At 34.8% G+C, this 20,588-nt stretch overlaps 3 protein-coding genes and 1 pseudogene across 4 annotated transcripts; 2 read left to right on the forward strand and 2 right to left on the reverse strand.

Moving 5' to 3' along the window:
* Positions 1 to 1,862: 1,862 nt before the first annotated feature.
* LOC106371593 lies at positions 1,863 to 3,556 on the forward strand (annotated as a pseudogene).
* A 3,405-nt stretch (positions 3,557 to 6,961) lies between these two features.
* LOC106370372 (pentatricopeptide repeat-containing protein At5g42450, mitochondrial) lies at positions 6,962 to 9,023 on the forward strand. Its single transcript, XM_022720646.2, has one exon. It carries the CDS (start codon positions 7,353 to 7,355, stop codon positions 8,892 to 8,894), a length of 1,542 nt encoding a protein of 513 aa, XP_022576367.1. The 5' UTR covers positions 6,962 to 7,352; the 3' UTR covers positions 8,895 to 9,023.
* A 1,100-nt stretch (positions 9,024 to 10,123) lies between these two features.
* Positions 10,124 to 19,156, reverse strand: LOC125587912 (kinesin-like protein KIN-7J). 2 transcript variants are annotated; one of them, XM_048759288.1, is made up of 12 exons: positions 18,655 to 19,156; positions 18,487 to 18,576; positions 18,307 to 18,407; positions 17,999 to 18,112; positions 17,850 to 17,931; positions 17,701 to 17,768; positions 17,558 to 17,620; positions 17,341 to 17,465; positions 16,910 to 17,252; positions 15,436 to 16,839; positions 15,076 to 15,341; positions 10,124 to 14,995 (listed from the first exon to the last, which is right to left on the reverse strand). In XM_048759288.1, exons 1-12 carry the CDS (start codon positions 18,830 to 18,832, stop codon positions 14,647 to 14,649), a joined length of 3,183 nt encoding a protein of 1,060 aa, XP_048615245.1. In that variant the 5' UTR covers positions 18,833 to 19,156; the 3' UTR covers positions 10,124 to 14,646. The 2 variants fall into 2 exon arrangements, with proteins under 2 accessions (XP_048615245.1, XP_048615243.1); XM_048759286.1 differs by having other exon boundaries at positions 18,487 to 19,156.
* On the reverse strand, positions 10,723 to 14,058 carry LOC106369706 (DNA polymerase delta small subunit-like). The gene is made up of 8 exons (XM_013809824.1): positions 13,963 to 14,058; positions 13,684 to 13,802; positions 11,704 to 11,761; positions 11,497 to 11,588; positions 11,279 to 11,406; positions 11,054 to 11,148; positions 10,931 to 10,939; positions 10,723 to 10,779 (listed from the first exon to the last, which is right to left on the reverse strand). The coding sequence occupies exons 1-8, from the start codon at positions 14,056 to 14,058 to the stop codon at positions 10,723 to 10,725; spliced, it is 654 nt and encodes a 217-aa protein (XP_013665278.1).
* Positions 19,157 to 20,588: the final 1,432 nt, after the last annotated feature.

A 20,588-nucleotide genomic window follows, 5' to 3' on the forward strand; every position in this document is an offset into this window, starting at 1 on the left:
CAAAAAACTATCAAAATAAGTATTAAAAAAATATGTAGAACATAAAGGAAATAAGATTCTTGAATAAAACCAATATTTCTCCTAAAACCTTAAGTAGTAATTTAAGAAAAATGTTTTCGCTTTTATAAAAAGCAAATAAGTATCAAAATAATTTGTAAAATGAGATCTTAAAAATTAAAAAACCTATCAAAATAAGTAACATGGTATAATTTTGTTTAAGTTTATGTTTTTCAAAAAAAGATTCTAGATAATTAAACATGAAGTGTAGATGAAATAATAATTTAAACTAAAGATATATAAAAGTGATTAAATTTATAAGATACACCGTATCACATTCAAAATTTAAATATTATGTTATATTAAGTATTTGATATTTTGCACAAACATCATGGATAAAGGTAATGAAATAAATATAGTATTATAACTATATATTTTATATTTTGGTATTTTAATTATTTTGTGAAAAGTATTGCAAACATGTATCCATGTTTATAATACTACCAGAATTATTAATTTACCTCTTTCAATTGTTTTGTTTAAATGCAGATGCTGTTGATATAATATTTTATTTATTCTGAGTTAAAGTTTTAAGATAATCAAACAAATTTTAAATATTAAATTGATTCGTGCTACGCACGGGAGGTTATACTAGTTAACCATACTAAATCATAGAACTAAGTGATGCTCTGATATATGCAAACTGAATTAGTAAATATGTTGTCCAAAAGAAGATCCGTGTTGAGACAAATGAACACCAAACAAAAGGAGTATACTAAACCCCCAACTTTTAAATTTTGTGCAAATTAAATTCTAGATGTCATTTTCTTCAAATCCCAGCGTTTTGAATCTGCAACTCGAAACAAACAGTTGAAATTAAAAAAAAAAAAAAAAAACAGTTGAATCTTGAAATCTGAAATATTATAGCCACAATTATTTTTTTTATAAATCTTGTTAATGTTCTTTTCAGACGATTTAGGAGATGAAGAGAAATAATTGAAATGAATGTTTTATCCTCGATCTATGAACAAGATACAATTTTTTATAGTAGATGTGCTTATGGTTCAATTTCTTTATATTGTTACTAGATTTTGATAGATGCTTTCTTATTTTTTAAATTATATTATAATACAATTTAAATTAGAATAGCATCTTCTTTTTAACGATTTCGATTTTTGGAATAACATTTTCAACTTCTTTATATACAGCATCTTCAATCCACTTGAATAAATGTCTCTAATTCATGATCAAATTAGATGTTTTATTGTCTAAATAACATAAAGAACATCTCATAAGCTGTTTAAATAATGCAAACATCTAAGAAGTTTTCATCTTTTTTGGTTATGCAACAGTAGAAAGGTCTTTCCGAATTCTCTTGTGTCTTTGATAAGTAAAGTTTTACATGTAAACCACACTCACATTTCACTGAGAATCCACGAATTTCTTCCCCATGTTTTTTTTTATCTCTGAAGATGAACTGATCATCAAATCGAGACAAAAATGTAAAAAAAAGCCGTTTATGAGATTAGAGATTTAGGGATTTTGATTTGGGAATATATTGATTGGGGGTTTTCTAATTTTAAAACGACGTCGTTTGGTGTTTAACAGAGATAGTACCCATTTAATCCCTTTGTTAATCGAACTAATGACAAATTAAAATTGGCATCGTCAAACTTAGTTGTAAACTTAAATTGTTAGTCATGTTAAATTGATGATTTAAATGATCCAAAGTAAAGTTCATGATTTTTTTTGATCAAAATAGAAAGTTCATGATATAAATAAATGACCATTATCCCTTTTTATTTTATTTTATTTCGGTGAGATCATATTATTATTTTTTTTTTTCAAATACTGTGAATTGTGATAAAGTCCATTAGGATAAGATCGCAAGACCCAAAATTTCGCAATGGACTTCCCACTACTGTTGCGAAGCATATTATTGCCCCTGTGCCTATTATTCTCCGTAATCCAATCACGTCCGTACACGTCATCACAAAAGATCCAACTTCCCGGCGATTCCTTGGCCCTCTCCGTCGCCGATTTCGGCGCCACCGGCGATGGTATCCACTACGATACCTCCGCGATACAGTCCGCCATCAACGCCTGCAATCATCACTACACCTCATCTTCCTCCATCTGCCGCGTCAAGTTTCCTCTCGGCACCTACCTGACCGCCAAGCTCCATCTCCGATCCGGCGTCCTGCTCGATGTGACGGAGAACGCGGTGCTTCTCGGGGGACCGAGGATTGAAGATTATCCGGCGGAGACTTCGTCGGAATGGTACGTGGTGGTGGCGAACAACGCGACGGATGTTGGAATCACCGGCGGAGGAGCAATCGACGGACAGGGATCTAAATTCGTGGTGAGATTCGATGAGAGGAAGAACGTGATGGTGAGCTGGAATCAGACTGGGGCTTGCTTGGGTGATGAGTGTAGACCTAGGCTTGTTGGATTCGTTGACTCCACCAATGTTCACATCTGGAACATCACGCTTCGTGATCCTGCGTATTGGTGGTCAGTACTATCTCTCACTTGTTCCGTGTTCAGCCAAGATCAAGAACTAATGTAGATCTCTGGTTTTGGATTTGCAGTTTGCATATCGTGAGGTGCGAGAACACTTCTGTCCACGACGTATCAATCTTAGGCGATTTCAACACGCCAAATAACGATGGCATCGACATAGAAGATTCAAACAATACTTTCATAACTCGGTGTCACATCGATACAGGAGATGACGCGATCTGCCCCAAGACTTATGTTGCTCCGCTTTACAACTTAACCGTTACAGACTGCTGGATCCGCACCAAATCCTCCGCCATTAAACTTGGTAGTGCGAGCTGGTTTGAATTCAAAAGTCTCGTCTTTGATAACATCACCATTTCTGAATCACACAGAGGCCTTGGCATGCAAATACGCGATGGAGGTAAACAGTTTCCTTCTTTCGCTGCATAAACTACTCATGTAAGTGGCCTTTTTTTGCAGGAAATGTGAATGGCATTACGTTTTCAAACATGAACATCAGTACAAGATACTATGATCCGTCCTGGTGGGGAAGAGCAGAACCAATCTATATAACAACTTGCCCGCGCGATTCATCTTCAAAGGAAGGCTCAATCTCGAATCTCCTTTTCGTTAACATAACAATCGTTTCTGAAAACGGAGTCTTTTTATCTGGCTCTCCAAACGGATTACTCACAGACATAAAGTTCAAGAACATGAACATTACTTTGAGAAGATGGAGTAATTACACTTCAGGGCTCGTCGATTATAGACCTGGATGTCAAGGTCTAATGAACCATAGCGCCACAGCTGGGATCATTATGGAACACGTGAATGGGTTCAGCGTTGAGAATGTTGACTTGAAATGGTCAGATGATAATCTGAATGCTTGGAATGTTCCTCTAGAATTTAGACCTTCAACTGTGAATAATGTTTCCTTTGTTGGTTTCAGTTCTGGTCTTTTACACGAAATTGTTTGAGTTTGATTGTGTTATTGTTGGTGAACACAAGATTCTTGAGTCATTTATGTTTGGTTTAATGGAGACTTGATTCTGATTTATTTGACGTTCTAGATTTAAACCAAACTGATCCTTTATATATTAACTAGGTATTTGGCCCGCAGATGCGGGCATAAATATTTTATAGCTACTGATTAATACATTCATTACTAAATAAAAACTATAATACATATTATAATTTATATTTTCATCTAAATATTATTTTGTCTTATAATATTTTGTAATTTTCTTTGTATATTACAGTATATTTAGGAAATATCTTCTTTTTCTAAACACTTCATCTTTTCAATAAAAAAATTAAGAATTTACTTGATGAATATTTAATTATGTGTTTTCTGTTTATTTAATTTTTAGCTTTTATTAAAATGTTTTTTCAGATAACAACACAATATATATATGAGTTATCTTTTTATTTTAAAATATATTTTTGATTTTGGATAATTCTTATCATTATTAATTTTAATCAATTATCTAAAATAATTAAAATTCTTTTTTTATTTTGTGGTTATTTTATATATTAAAATTATTTAGGTATTTTGCCCGCGAGCGGGGTTAAACATTTTCATAAATTTTGAAAAGTTTTTTGTACACTATATTTATTATACTAAAATAAATATTAAATAACTTAATATTATATTTTTAATTATATAATTAAAAAATATTATTTGATTAATATTTAATTATATAATTTATGTTTTAACTATTTACTAAAATACATTTTCAGATAACAATACAATATATATATATATATATATAGAAATTATCTTTTTTAATTATATTTTTAGATTTTGGATAATTCAATATTCTATTTTTAATTATATAATTAATAATTTTATTTGATTAGTATTTAGTATATAATTTATGTTTTTAACTTTTTGCTAAAAGACTTTTTCAGATAACAATACAATATATACATAAATTATCTCTTTTTAAAATTATATTTTCAGATTTTGGATAATTCTTTCTATTATTAATTTTAATCAATTATCTAATTAAATAAATTAAATTGAATTTATTTTTATTTTTTTTTAATTTAGCTATACATTTTATTCATTAATGATATAGACAATATTAACCACTCTAACTTTTAACGTGAAAGCTCGATTCCAAAAGTTTACTTTGCAAATAATAGTATAGATTGAGAAGCATTACAATATTTTTTTGTACCCACGTGTCATCACTAGAATAATTCCTAGAATCCTTAGAAAAATAAGTTGGTCCATCTAAATATATAATAAATTTTTTATTAAACTAACCATAAATACATTATTAATGTGCTTCATTATTTCCTTAAATAAAATTACGGAATTGTCAACTCGATTGTCACACATGCTTTTAGAGAAAATTGATGCATGCTTGCAATGCTCATTATCAACTCGATTGTCACACATGCAGGATTTGCCCTTCTGGCTGCTATGGAGATTATGGAAGAGTAGAAACACTTTAATATTCCAGCAAAAGGAAATTGACTGGAGAAGTTTATTGAGATATGCACGGGAGGATGCAACAGAATGGAAACAACGGGATAGTAAGGTTGAAGAGATTCATACAAGACGAAGATCATGCATGATTTCTGTGACAAACATCATGCGTGAGTAGATCCACCTGCTAGGTTTAGGAATTTCTAGGTTTTGAATGAATTTCTGAATTATATGATTGTTAGGATATCTAAAGATCTATACATCAGGATAGCTTGTAATACTACGATCTAGAGTAGTTGGAAAACCACGAGAGTGTGACTAATTGCTTGAACCTAGAATCATAGGACAATTGAGAGGCACGAGAGTGCAATCAATTAACAGAATCCGAATCCTGCTGGATTAGATACGTAGGCGCATACGAGAGTTGGTCTAGGAATCTAGTTGAACATAATCGATATGTTCGATAATGCTTGCCTAAGGCAGTGTCGGTCGACGCTTATACCATTGCATCGATCAACACTCAATCCGTAGCATCAATCGACGTCCATATCGTAGCATCGATCGACGCTCATATCATAGCATCGGTCGATGCTCGATTTGTGTTGACATGCGAGAACTGAAATACTGAACTTATTCAATAGATTAGACTCACAGCGAGAGCTGGTTGTCTTTTGCATTAGATATTGAGTTCTAGAATCAATAGCATCTATAGTTTAGAGTTCTAATAACCTGAATGAAACCCTAAGTATAGTAACCATCCTTCCATCAAACAACTCTTTGGCAACCTGAACAATTGTCTTGTTCAACTTGTTTACTGTTTACTGCTTTGCATATCTCTATTTAATGCTTTAAACATACTAGCCTAGCTTAATCAAACTGATTAGATTTAATTGGTTCCCTAGCTCCCTGTGAATTCGATCGCTAAGTACTACAACTCGACCTATTATTTGAGAGCGTATAAATCACTCATTCGGATAATTTGAGTGATATCACAAGAATATTGAAAAAATAGAGCTGTCATGATGTTTAGTCCTGGCGCCTTCTCTGGGTGCATCATAAATAAAGCCTATCTAACCTCATTCTCAGTTGCTATTCTTAACAATCGTTGATTCCTCTGAGGAGTGATACCCGGTGTTACCTCTGTGAGGAAGCTATCAAATTCTGATGGTGAAGTGGTACTAAACAAGTCTTCAAAATAGTCTACTGCGACATTTTCCACCCCAGTATCCTCTGTAATCCAATTTCTTGCAGCATCATGTAACCCGACTATCCTATGACGAACCCTTCTTTGCTTGGTTAAAGCGTGATAGAATTTCGTGTTAAGATCCAGATGAATACCACATATTCTTACTTTTCTAATGCCAGTAATCCTCTTCATCCTTATATGCATCTTGTTGCTTCCTAAATACCTTCAGAATATCCTCCTCAGATCTAGTGTTATATGTTTGTACCTCTTCGAGAGCTTTCTGTAACTCATTTATTTTTTTCCTTTCCATAAGGTGGATTATTTTTCCGCCATTTAGCAACTTCGTGACGACAATTCTTAATTTTTTCCACTATACCATCTTCCATTCCTCCACTATAATCTAACCAATCCATTATAATTGATTCTATAAGACTCTTTTGTCCAATCCATTTCTTATCAAAACAGAATTGTCCTTTCCTTCTGACAACTTTATCCTCCAAGTAGGCCACTATTGGGCGATTGTCAGATGCCATCATCTCTAAATATTCTGTGTAATTGAATTCACTAGTAAAACTAATTGAATTCTGTAAAATTTTGTTATTTATTTATTATATATATATAAGAGTATAAAAGTCTTTTATTTTTTACTGAAAAAAATATTTTTGAAAATATTCATTTACTAGTGGTAAATATGAATAATTATATCACCAAAGTGGTAAAATTGAAAATTCCCCAATATTTAATCTAAAAATCTGAATGATGTGATGTTTTATCCATATTATTGAAAAAAAAAGAACCAATTTGAAACTAAACTGGATTAATTTTTTCAAATATTAACAGTTTTCAATTTCGATATATGAATCGAACAAAAAAATCAAAAGTATTGAAGCAAAACTAATTGAATTCTGTAAAAACCGGAAAGTTTCTAAATCTATAGAATCAAAAACAGAAAAATCTAAACCGAAACTTTAAACTCTAAATTTTAAACTCTAAACTCTAAACCAGACATAGTGGGTCTAGGTAAATACAAGAAAAAGCAACAGAGGATCAGATGCCTGCGACAGAAATGACATCTAACTCTTGAAGTGATTACATTAACAAAGATTGTTTGAACTCGTGAGTTTTTTTTTTTTTTTTGGTAAAATAACTCGTGAGTTGTGTGGTTCTTCAACTTCGTTTACTTGTTTCTTTCCGTGGGGAAGACAGGAGGATAGTTGATAGGCTGTATCTATGGTTTCATCTCAAAGACTATATCTCTCGCGAATCGTTACAAGGAAATCTCACTCTTTGGCAAGTGCCCTTGTTACCAAATCACAAGAGTCGGTCCCCAAGTCAGTTGGATTCTCGGATTCGGGTTCGACCTGTGAGGCACACCAACTGTTCGACGAAATTCGAGACTTGAATGTCATTTCTGGTACAGCCGTGATTGGCCGCTTTGTGAAACAAAACAGGCATGTAGAGGCAATCCATGCTTTCAAAAGGTTGCTGTATCTGGGAATCAGACCAAACGAGTTCACCTTCGGCACCGTCATTGGGTCCTCTTCATCTTCGAGAGATGTCAAATTAGGCAAGCAGCTACATGGTTTTGCGTTAAAAATTGGACTTGCGTCGAATGTGTTTGTGGGCAGTGCGGTTTTGAACTGTTACGTGAAGCTGAGCACGTTGATGGATGCTCGTAGAAGCTTTGATGATACTAGAGATCCAAACGTTATTTCTTTTACCAATTTGATAAGTGGGTACCTAAAGAAACATGAATTTGAGGAAGCCCTTTCCTTGTTTAGAACAATGCCAGAGAGAAGTGTTGTTACTTGGAACGCAGTGATTGGTGGGTTTAGTCAGACGGGACGGAATGAAGAAGCTGTGCGTACTTTTGTGGATATGTTAAGGGAAGGTGTGGTGATGCCTAATGAATCAACCTTCCCTTGTACGATAACAGCCATATCCAATATAGCTTCTCATGGTGGTGGTAAAAGTATCCACGCCTGTGCTATCAAGTTCTTGGGTCAGCAATATAATGTCTTTGTTTGGAATTCTCTCATTAGTTTTTACTCCAAGTGTGGAAACATGGAGGATAGTGTTTTGGCTTTCAACAAGCTCCATGAACAAGAAAGGAACATCGTCTCTTGGAACTCTATGATATGGGGTTATGCGCACAACGGAAGAGGAGAAGAAGCTATAGCCATGTTTGAAAAGATGATCAAAGACACAAACCTGAAACCAAACAGTGTGACACTTCTTGGAGTGTTATTTGCGTGTAACCACAGGGGCCTAATCCATGAAGGGTACTCATATTTCAACAAAGCAGTGAATGATTATGATAATCCAAACCTGCTACAACCTGAGCACTATGCATGTATGGTGGATATGCTCTCTAGGTCAGGTCATTTCGAAGAAGCAGAGAAGCTTATTAAAAGTCTGCCTCTTGATCCGGGAATCGGGTTTTGGAAAGCATTGCTTGGGGGATGCAAGATTCACTCAAACAAGCGTTTGGCTGAATTAGCGGCGTCGAAGATCTTAGAGATGGAACCCAGAGATGTTTCGTCATACGTTATGCTTTCAAATGCTTACTCTGCTGTGGAGAAGTGGCAGAATGTGTCGGAGATACGGAGGAAGATTAAGGAAACGGGTTTCAAGCGTATCTCGGGATGTAGTTGGATTGAAGTTAGAGGCCAAGGTTGTGTCTTTGTCAATGCTGACAAAAGCAACAAACAGAAGGATGAAGTCTATAGGGTGTTGTCACTTATTACGCAACATCTTATAGAAGACTTGTGAAGACTTCAAAAAGTCAACTGTCTAATGTTTAATGTAACATAGAATAACAATCCCTTTAGGACTCCTACCCCAATCTCGCATTGTTGTGTTAGAATTGCAGCAATTAAACAATATCAAACGACACCGCCACTAGGAGATTCTCGTATCTGAATTGCGTCGTAGTACAACAGGTTAACTACTCACATTCACCAATGTAAGTTAAATAAAATTTTCCGACAAAGCATTTTATATTTTGAGAAGTTGCAAATTCTAAACTTCTGTTCGTGTGCATTGGAGTCAAAATAAGTTATACTGAGATCAACTGTCAAAATTGTTAGTATATTATCAAACAGTTCTTAAAAGTTTACAAGCCATAAATGTCGAGATACTAATAAGGGCATCTCCAACCTTACTCCATTTTCTGTTCCAAACATCATTTTGGAGTAAAATCTTCTCCAACCCCACTTCATTTTCAACTCCAAAATGGAGTAATGGCTAGAGTTACTCCATTTAGTGTTGAACTTTTTTTATTTGTGAATTGGTCCTTTAAATCTTTAATGTTTTTATTTCTTACTTAAATAATATTTTAAAATGATACAATAACATAAACAAACAAGATATTCCATTATTTAATAATTTTACATAAAAATATATACTATAATAAAAAAATAATAATATAAAATAAAGATAACATAAAAGGATCTATAGTTGCGTTTCGCTATTGTGAAAGGGCATGTTCAGTTTTGGAAAAAAATGTGTTACATGACATCAAGACTACATATATAATTCTACATAACATGATAATTAAGGATGAGCGTGAATTTGATGCACCAACTGAACTTGGAAGAGAAGCTATACCTCCATATATCAAAATTACATAAGATGAAAATGTCTGATTTTAAAATTTTCTTGTTCGATTTAGGAATATCAAAGATAAAGAAGCTTATGTTTCATTACGAAATGTATTAGTTGATCATTGTGAGAAAAATATTCTAATGCCACTATTAAACCAACTTATATATTGTCTTTTATTTTATTTTTATGATTTCTTGTACTTTTTAATAATAACTGTTTAATTTAAATAATTTTTTTAAGGAATTTTTGTAAACATAAAATAGTTGGGGTTGATTAGTAATTTTTTTATAAATATAAAGTAATATTAACAATTATTAATAAAATATATTATTTTTGGAGTAGAAAATGGAGTAATACATTGGAGTAAAACTTTACTCCATTTTGGTGTTGCACCATTTTGGAGTAAAATATGGAGTAATACATTGGAGATGCTCTAAATCCACATATGCCGCATCCAAACTAGAAAATTACACGAAACATTATGACGAAATTATCCGAAACACGATCCTTTTCAAGAAAAACCTAAGAGTTTATTCGTGAATAAAAGTCATCCAACAAAACATACTTACAACAAAGAATATAGCAAAGCCGTTTCAATTGATGTTTAAATGAAGAAACTTTTGTATAGTAAAAATAAGTGACCTAATATAACAACCTTCGTAAAACAATACGAAATCAGCGTTTACGAAATAATCTTTGGACGGTTGTCTAGAATCATACAAAACGATTTTCGGAGAAGTACATATATAGAACACCTCGCCTTCATCTCTCCTCCTTCCCCTATCTCTCTCCTCAGTCCTCTCCTCGCCCATGTCTCTCTCTATCTCCTCTCCTCGCCCCATCCTCTCTTTTCTCCTCACGCTTCTCTCTCTAGTCCTAGCTCACACATCTCTTGCTGGGCCCAATAATAAACATCAAAAGCCCGAGCATTGGCATTAATTTCCCAATACTAAAAGATGATATGGCGCAAGGAAAAAAGAGAAAAACAACTTTATTAGTATAGATAGATGTCAAAGCTACGAGTGTAACACTCCAGATTCCTTAGGTTCATCTGCCAAAGAAAAACAACAACAACAGATTTTTGAGATATGAAAGAAAAATTGAATTCCAGTGAGGATGATCTATGATCAAAGTTCAATTCACTACAACAGCAATACCGGTCTCACAAAATTTAGGAATGAAGATCAACCTTCCCGGCTGACCTTCTGACCCTGCAAAATTAATATATTACCCAACACACTTAGAGCACTGTTTGACCCAAGAAACAAAAAATACCTACTATGTACTTATATAATAATATTTATGCAAGGATATTGTTCCTTTACCGAACGGTTGTCATATTTATCTTGACTCCCAATGAAGAAGACATGAGGGCAAGTTGCAATCATGAAAAGGTCACAATCGGTGAAAGGATAACAACCTGCAAAGAAGTGAATCAAACCAATAGACTCCAAATTCTTCTTTTTTGATTAAAAAAAACCAATAGACTCCAAAATGGAACTTTGTTCGAAATATATATTTTGCAAGGCAGGGGGGAGGTGAATTCTCACTGAGTGTATTAGGTGCAGTGGGAGCAAGATGACTCCACTTCAGTGTTCTTTCGAAAAAATCAAGATTGCTTTTAGCTTCTGAGTACTTGTCAAGGTCATTGATGTTCTTACCATAAGTTCCAAGAAATCTTCAAAAGTGTTAAAACTTCCTAAGAGGTTTTAGCTAAAATAATGAACTATAGTTAAGAGATTGTGTCCTTTATGTACAATAATCATACCTGATATTGTCCACATCAAAGGAGTGAGGATTTCTACATGATCTGAAGGTGTTATAAAGGGTTGATCGAGGGAAAAGGCAAGTGATCGGTGGCTGTACAAAAGAAAACAGCCTTAAGATAATTTGTCCATAGTAATATTGTTTTTTTTCCAGTAGTGTTTGTTATGTATTTGCAAAGTGCAAACCTGCTGAGGTAATACAAAGTTACCGGATCATTTACGCTTGAAATTATAGCTTCTGAAACTCCTGCATGTATCTTAAACAGTCTACAAACAAAACAAAAATTCAAACTTTCCTCAATAGAATTTGATAAGACACAGGTGGATCTGGTTTTAACTCACTTGGTTTAACATGATATCAAGCTCTTTGATGGGCTCATACAGAATTGACTAATCTTTGGAGGACATGTTGTGCAGAAATCAACCAATAACGATCATAAAAACCGGATAACTGAAGATGTATACCCACAGGAAAAGTTATCAGTTATGAGTTTATGGGGAAATTCAACAAAGTTGCAGCAATTACCACCCATTGGTAAAGCTCGTCATTGAGAAAGTTGATCTTCTCTGATTGTATAGGGGTGAGGAGATCCATCGTAGTCTTGGAGAAAATATATAGTCGGAACTTTTATCGGTTACCTTCGACTATGATGATGAGGATTTAATGCATAAGAAATTGATAGGAGTGGGGTGAACCACATAAATGGTTGCTTTAATACGACAGAAGACATAAAACTGTAGCCGTTATAGTGTCAACGATATTGGTAGCGATGAGGATTCAAATCGCCACGTCATCTTTAGTACGAAGATGGTCCGGTGAGTCGGATAAATCCCTAAAAAGTAATGACTCTAGAAAAATTCAGAAGGGTCTTATGGGTTAACCAAAAACTAAAATAATGGGCCAAAAAACAAAACAAAATCAAAACACAATTTAGAAAAGTTTTTATGTGGATGAGTACATGTGTCATGATTAGGAATGGGTATAGGCAGCCAAAAAATTTTAGGTGGGTCAATTTCATAACAAACATATATTACATGGATCAGTTGTCTATTTTTTGTTATATTTTCTGATTTGTATTAAATACAAGTAAAAATACAGATTTCACTTGGGTCAGTTGACCCATATCCCAAGCCCTGGCTCCACCACTGAATCAGACATGTAGACTTGTTCATTGATGTTTTTATAAATAAATAAAATGATACATGTCATAAGGTGGAATTATGATTTTTACTATTTTTGTAAATTATGCTATTTTATAATTTATAGTAGTTTAAAATAGGAATACATGGAATGAGTCATTACGTTTGATTCCAAAATAAAACTACCAGTTACATGGAATTACAAAATGATCACATTCCAATAATTCATGTGGAATAAATGGAAACAAATAAAATGCAATGATAAATCATTTAGAAGAAAAAAGTTACGTGAATGTAGTGGAATGAAATAAAATTAGATATTTTTAATTATGTTTAGATAATAATTATTTATTTGTAGTCATATGGCAGATTTGTTAAGATTTTAAATTTGAAAATTCTGGTTAAGTCTATGATTTGTTACAACCTTAAACTAAAATATAGCAACATATTTTCTTATTTAAACACTCTGTAGTGATATCAAACTTACAAATCATCCGAAGAATGTTTAGTATCAAACTAAAGTTAAATAAATATGTTTACTTCTTTTTATCATTGTTTATTAATTTTAATGAAAATTATTTTACTGTTAAATACAATTAAGTAGTACAATTAAATAGTATAATTAAGTAGGTTATTTTTCCAGGTTTGTTTGCATGTTCACATACTTTGTTACTGATGGGTACTTTTTGTTTTACTTTTCTTATTTTTCTCCCCAAAAAGCCCTTGTGTTTGACAAGATTCTTTTGCCTTACTTTTCATATTTCTCTCGACCAGACTAGGTGTGGTCATGAAACCAATTTCAAATTATGGACGATTCATAACCACCTCTTTCACCACCACTGCTGTATCCCTCTTTGCACTGCCATAACTACCTCATTCACCATCACTACTTTCATAACCATCCACCGATGGTGTGGTTGTGGACATGGTTATCCGCCTCCGACCACAATAATATGCATCCAACCAACACCACAAGACCCTCCATGCGTCAATGACCCCCGACCACTTATTTCATCACCACAATTTTCATATCCACCTGCACAAGCTACATTTCCGCCATTAGCTCCTCCACCGTCACCTCGTACTTACCTTCCGCCTTCTGATCCACCACCACGGCTCCACCTCCAGCTCTTCCTCTTTCATCACCACCATAAGACCATACCTCTCCCTGTCTCAAAAGTCTATAAGCTTGAGAAAGCGTTCTTTCATGACTTAAGATTTAAATCATGGTCATCGTCATAATCTTTGTGTACGAAGCTGCCGGAATCAAAAGGATTTAATTCGTTAAGTGTTGACACCAATCGTCAGTGAGATTAATGCAGGATCACCTCTATGAGCTCCACCTCCACATGCGGCTCCTCTTCCTTCACCGTTTCGGTAAGCACCACCACCATAAGATCCTCCACTTGCTGATCCTCAACCATCTCACCAGGTCCACTTTTTAATCACTAGTATGTGCCACCACCATAAGTCAATCCTCCACCGCCTCTGTTATTGCTTCCGCTTCTGTCTCCGTCTCCGAACCATATGTGACAGGATGAAGATTTTAGGTTAGAGAAAGTGTGAGGTTTAAATTAGAAGGGGTTTTTGGTCAATTTACTCAACAAAAGTACTTGGCAAGTAGAAAGTATGTGTAAATGTTAATGGACCATGGAAAAGTATGTCCCATGTTATTTTTTTTTATAAAAATGTTTTCTTGCGATTACTCATTTTTATTCCATAAGTGGTATCATTCCAACTTTGACATTCCATTTTTTTTAATTCCTTTCGTTCATAGCATTCATTAAATCTATTTCCAGTTACAGCCTATGTTGTAATTGTGGGACTCACCAATCGAGCAATTAAATTTGATTAAGAAATTTAAGAGGATAAAAAAATTCTAAGTTAGAATCACAAAAAAAAAAAAAAAAATTCAAAGATTAATTTTCTTGCGGTTTGACGTCTAGAAATTTAGTTATTTTACATACAATCCTTCCACAATTTTATGAGCAGGAACTGTGTATGTGCCCTTTTTATGATCCGGTCAAGCGCATACTGGAGAAAGATTTGGTAAATCTCCAGCCAGATGATTTTACGTTCTCGGTTCCCGGTAACAAGCTGAGGCCAAACATTTCCTTCGGCATTCGACTAGCCTCAACAAATCCAAGCAGCTTTGCCACAAGAGAAGCACTCTCTTTTATGTGTTCCGTGTCTTGTGTGTTGGTCCACACTTTGCACGCCACCTGCAGACTTCTCTGCTTTGAGTTCACCTCCACGCCCCATTTTCGGTAGAGTTCTATTCTCTGGTTCCATGGGAATTTCTTTGGTATTTGTTTTGAAAGCCATTCCTTCTCGCGTGTGAGTGCCTTCACCGTTTGTGTCCTGATTAGATAACATATATAGGAAGTGGTTAGCATAATACTTAATTGGTGGGTCACTGAAGCAGGTTGTTCAAAAAAGACCTTGATGTTTCCGTGTCATTATTTATCGTCTGCTTCAGAAAAGATAGCCTTCTGAGTTCAACTTCCATATAAACATAGTCAGATGGATCACCTTTGAAGAGCAAGAAGAAGTAGGTTCTGTGAACCAGTGGTACATTGCATACCGCCCAAAGCTCAATTATTTGCCGTTGCTGTCTCTCAAAGTCTGATAAGTTGCTTGTATATTGTCCTTTATCTGGGAAAGTCTCTGTGGAGGAATCTGTTTCCTTAGGTACTGCGTCTTCTACCTGCAATTGGTGATCATCTAAACTTTTAAGAAAGGATGCAATCTTTTATCTTCCCAACAAAAAGAGTTCAAAGGAAAGAAAAGATTTCACTCACCAAATCATCACCCTGCTCTCTCTCTAATTGATCATTTGGCAATGCATTTGCAGGGCTTTCCGGCTTGATCTCAATTCCATAATCTAGCCCAGGTGTCGAGTCAAGTGAGTGCTGCCTTGCCATTTCTTGGAGACCTGCTACAAATTCTTGGAAGCTATTGTCCGTTTGCGGATCACAGTCTTTCAGGCTTTGCGCATCAATGGGTGTAGAACTCATAGAGCTCCCTGAATCAAAGGAAATGCTGGTAGTCTTGTTCATGGGTCGTCCAGGAGATGCATTTAACTCCCTAGCCCTCCAGGAAGGTGAGGCATTGTTACTAGCTTCCAAGTTATCAAACCATAGAGGAGATCTAACACACAAGAGATTCTCTCTGCAACTTCGGCTTCTTTTTGTAGTGAAAAGTTCCGGACTCTTGTAGTCTCTTCTGAAGCAGGGTGACTGTTGTTGTTCTGCTGTGTGCATACTCATAAGGTATTCAATTTTCTTCTGCATCTCCTTTACCTTTTCTTTCAAAGCCTCGTATGTACTGTTGTCAACATCATCTGACATGTAGACAGATGATTCGCTATAATATTTATCATCCTCATCTAGCTTAGCACCATCAGGTACTAATTCCACTTCGACTGTCTCTTCACATTGCTTCTTTGTAGGGAGTGAATTTTGCTGCTCTGGCTGAGCAACTTCTTCTTCTTCTTTATTTGAGCATTCTTCAGCTTGCTTTGTTGATGAACTTGTCATCCTTTCTTCTTTCTTTTCCTCTTCGTCTTCCTTCACAAATTTCTGTGTTTCTTGTACTTCAACTGATGATCTCATCTCCAAATCCGAGGTCTCAGGCTTAGCATTTGGAGACGATAAGTCAACGTTTTCCTTTTCGGCAGGAGTGCTAATCTCCACCTCTTCTTGCTCATTATTACCCATTAACGAGCTATCGCTTGGTTGGTATTCCGGAGATGATACAGTTTCTTCTTTTCTGGGTGAGAGAACCTCAGACACAGCTTTCTTATCAACAATGTCGTCATGGCTTTCCACTGGTTCTGCTTGGACACAACTCTGCTCACCTTCCACTTTTTGGTTGTTGGTTGTTTGAACAATCTCCTCCCAGCCATTGTACAGATTGTACCTCGAAAACTGAGGAATATTGTCTTCCACCAAGAAATCATCTTCTTCAGGGTTTTCGAAAAGCTCAAAGTTCCTCTCGGTGAAGTTATTAACGGTACTAGGCTCACCAATATCTATTGAATCATAGCTTCTTCTTCGAAGATCTGCATCAAAATCCATGGAGCTTAACATTGAATGTTCATCCATCCGAGAAGACCGCTCTTCTGCTGTTGCTTTAAGCAAAGTCTCCACCCGAGATTGCGCTACATCACGCTGCCATTTTAGTTCTTTCATTTGTTCCTCCATCTGCAGTTTTAATAGTTAGAAAAATAAGAAGAATGTACTAAGAAGAGAGAGAGAGAGAGAGATGAATCACTTGTGAAATGACTTCCTCTTTCTGTTTCAGCAATGAATAGAACTCAGAGCCTGCAGAAGAAGAAGATCCTATGTTCTTCAACTCATTCTCCATTCGAGCAAGTTCCTGTTGCAGTTGCTTCACCAAAGCCTTCTCTGACACAACTAGATTGACCTGAGCGTTTGTCGTCACCTCTTTAGCACATGTTGCAAAGAGAAGTGTGTTTCTTGACTGTTCAACATGACTACGTGCAGGGCTCATTGTACATATGATAGCTGTTCTCGCATTTCCTCCCAAAGAGTTCTGAAGGATTCGAGTTAGCTTCGAGTCTCGATATGGTATATGCCCGCCGTTTCTACCTTTACTGTGTTTCAAAATGAATGAGACTGCCTGTTTATAATACACACATGTCTTTGGTAGAAGAGGATCTTAATAAGTAACGAAAACCGAACCTTAGTTTGCGGATGACGGTTCCAAGAGTAAGTAAACTCCGGTTTATATGACAACCTTCTTTCAATCTTGCACCAGCAGATAAAGTTTGAGAAGCACGTTCACTTCCCGCCAGATCAACGAAGCACTTGATAATCCAAAGACATTTTGACATCAGAGAAAAGAAAGATGACAAAAAAAAAAAACTCATTAAATCACAAACATTGCTCATCATCATACCACGGATGCAGCAAGAGTTCTGGAGCTCTCTAGAGAAAATTCTCGACCAGAGCTTTCAATAGTCTGCACGAAATGAAAAGAATTAGCATAGCACTATAGCTTTCGAGAGAATCGAAGAAACAATATAGTTAAGTTGAGATTACCAGCCGGAGAATCTGATGTGATCTGGAGCTAGTTTCATTCAATGAGGTTTCTCCAATCTTCCTCTGAGCTGCAATGACAACATAGGTTCATAAGTTAACAACATTCATCATTAAAAAAATAATAATACAAGTCAGGGAGTGTTACTTACTCTCGCAAATTGAAAGAAGCTCCTCTAGATGGGTTCTGTCTCGGAGGGTCTCCTCAATAAGTTTCTCAACGACGGTTCCTCTCTGGTGAAGCAAACACAATATGAGAGAATGTATGGCATAATATCTGAAAGAAAGTGATATAACTAACCTCTGGATCATCTAGAAGCCTCAACTGGTTATTATCTCCACTAAGGAGATCCCTCACAGCTTCATTGTAGATCTCGATTGCAGAGAACTTGAGAGTGAATTCCCGTTCTTTATGCTGAAGGAAAACAAATAATAAGAAGAGGGTTGGTTTTGTGCTCATCAAGGAAGAAAGGAGTAAAAGGTCTTGAAATTTTTATATTATTTCTTGTTACTACATATATAAAACTTAAAAATATTAATGAATATTTACAACCTTAGTCCATAACTATTGTATCATATTCATATACAAATAGGGAGAGCATGTCAAACCTTTTGAATGTAACAAAAAATATCATTCATTGCGAATTCAGTGATGCCACTCATCGTGTACGTCTTCCCACTGCTTGTCTGTCCATACGCAAAAATGCTTGCTGCAAAAAAATGTGTCAAACCAAACTCATTGAGACAAGAACAAATCAAATCATTGGTAAGGTTAATATTCGTTGTTACAATTGATTCCCTCGAGGACACAAAGAGCAACCTCCTTGGCTCCATCTTCATAGACTTGTTTTGTGGGGCTATCAAATCCAAACACTTTGTCTGTAACAAAAAATTCAAAACTTGTTTTCTTAGCATCCTTAACTCTAAAATGGTTAAGTTTAGCTTTTAACATGTTACCAAATGTATAGGTAGATGGGAAGAGAGATCTCTCAGGCAAATTATTGTTGCAGATTATGGTTGTGTTGTTTACACATTCCCAATCGCAGATATCGTTCCTCGTCTTTTCCTTGTCGTTCCGCGGCCTTACTCTTACCGAAACCAATATCTTCTCTCCCTTTCCACCACCAGTCGTCATCTTTTTATTATTTTTAAACACAAACACACTTTTTCTTATTGATTATACAAATACATTTCCTGCATGAATCTTTTTTTTTTCTTTTTTGGTAAAAATCTTCTTATTCTTAACGCTCTTTTTCTTCAAAACATTATCATCGAAAAATAGAGAAATGTTTAGATTGTAAAGAAAAAAAAGATTAAAGAAAAGAAATGGAAGGAAGAGGACCGGATTAGAGATGGCAGCAACAAAAGAATTTATCTCTAGCTAGGAATCAGGTAAAATGCCAAAAATGGGTGAGAGGCTTTATTGGAGGGTTTATTCTTCCTCTAGCAAACATCTATATATGCTTTAAAACCTAAAATAAGAATGCTTTAAAAAAAAAAAAAAACAACTAAAATAAGAATGTTAACAGTTGTACTTTTTTACTCATCGGCTGACGGTACAAATCTATGACCTGTCTCAAGTTCTAACAAACAATGGTCAAGTAGATCAATATACACCAATTCGTTGTTTTTAGTCTGGTGGCAGTGTCGCGGTTCCTTAGAAAATGTCCCTGTTCTAAAACGCGGGCAAATCGGACATTTACTCTGCGCTTAAACGTTACTCAGCTGTGCACCTTGGCAGATTGGACCAATTTCTCCTAAAATTCAGATTTTTTCAAAAAAATAAAAATAAATAAATATTTAAAAACATTTTCAGATTATAATCATAGTTATGGTTGAAATCCCATTACAATTGAACAAAATCATAAGAAAAGAGGTTGAAATCGTGGTGAATCGTGAAAAAATGATGAGATTCGAAATTTAGGATTTGGAGGTCGAAATTGGGAAAGATGAAGAAGGATATTTTTGTAATTACGTACTCATTAAAAACAAAAATGGAAAAAATAAAGCAAAACAATCATTTTGACCCCGGTTAAATATTACGTTGGGTCTGTCACTGGTTAATGCTGTTGCTAAATACCTAGTTAAGGTGTGATTGTATCCCCATGTATCCAAAAGAGTTCTCCTTCAGATCTGAATGTATGAACAATATCTGACTTTGGTAAACTAGGTAATGATCTATCTATGGAAACGTGAAATAATCATCAACAAATCACTTATATATTAAAAGAGAACCATTCTTAATAAATGCATTCACACACAAATTAACGCGTCTGTCTCACAATAATTTCAATTTTAGAATGCTTACGTTTCAGCATTACAATCATTTAGAAATTAATGTGTGCACACACTAATTTTCTTAACTCAATCGCAAACAATTTAATGTGTTCACACCCTAATTTCTTTTAATCAGCTCATTTTTAGTTTTCATATTTTAACATTTGTATTAGTAAATTAAAGTTCTCTCCGAACAAGTACTGAATAGTATCATTGCTGAAATAAATAAATTACAAAATCATTGAGATTCACATCAACTAAAATGTCGGAATGAAAATGTTTTTAGAAATTGATAGTTTCGTATTGAAGTGATCCTGGATAGATTGATCACGTCCCTGAATGTTCTCCAACGATTGTGATGATGAAAATAAGCAGTAGAATGAGATGATACTTCTAAGAGTTGCGGAATTGGCTCTCAGACTATCGGATTTTGCTTGCAATGTAAGGATGAATCCGAAATACACTAGACAAGCTTTGATCAAACAAGATTCAGAGATAATTTTATTAGAAAAGAGTTTGATGATTTTATTGAAGAATTTCGTCCATAATATATAGAGAAGAAGACTGTACATGCACAACTTTTTGGAAACACAACGTAATTAATGAAAATAAGG

The sequence above is a fragment of the Brassica napus genome, chromosome A2, assembly GCF_020379485.1.
Source record: "Brassica napus cultivar Da-Ae chromosome A2, Da-Ae, whole genome shotgun sequence".
Taxonomy (NCBI): domain Eukaryota; kingdom Viridiplantae; phylum Streptophyta; class Magnoliopsida; order Brassicales; family Brassicaceae; genus Brassica; species Brassica napus.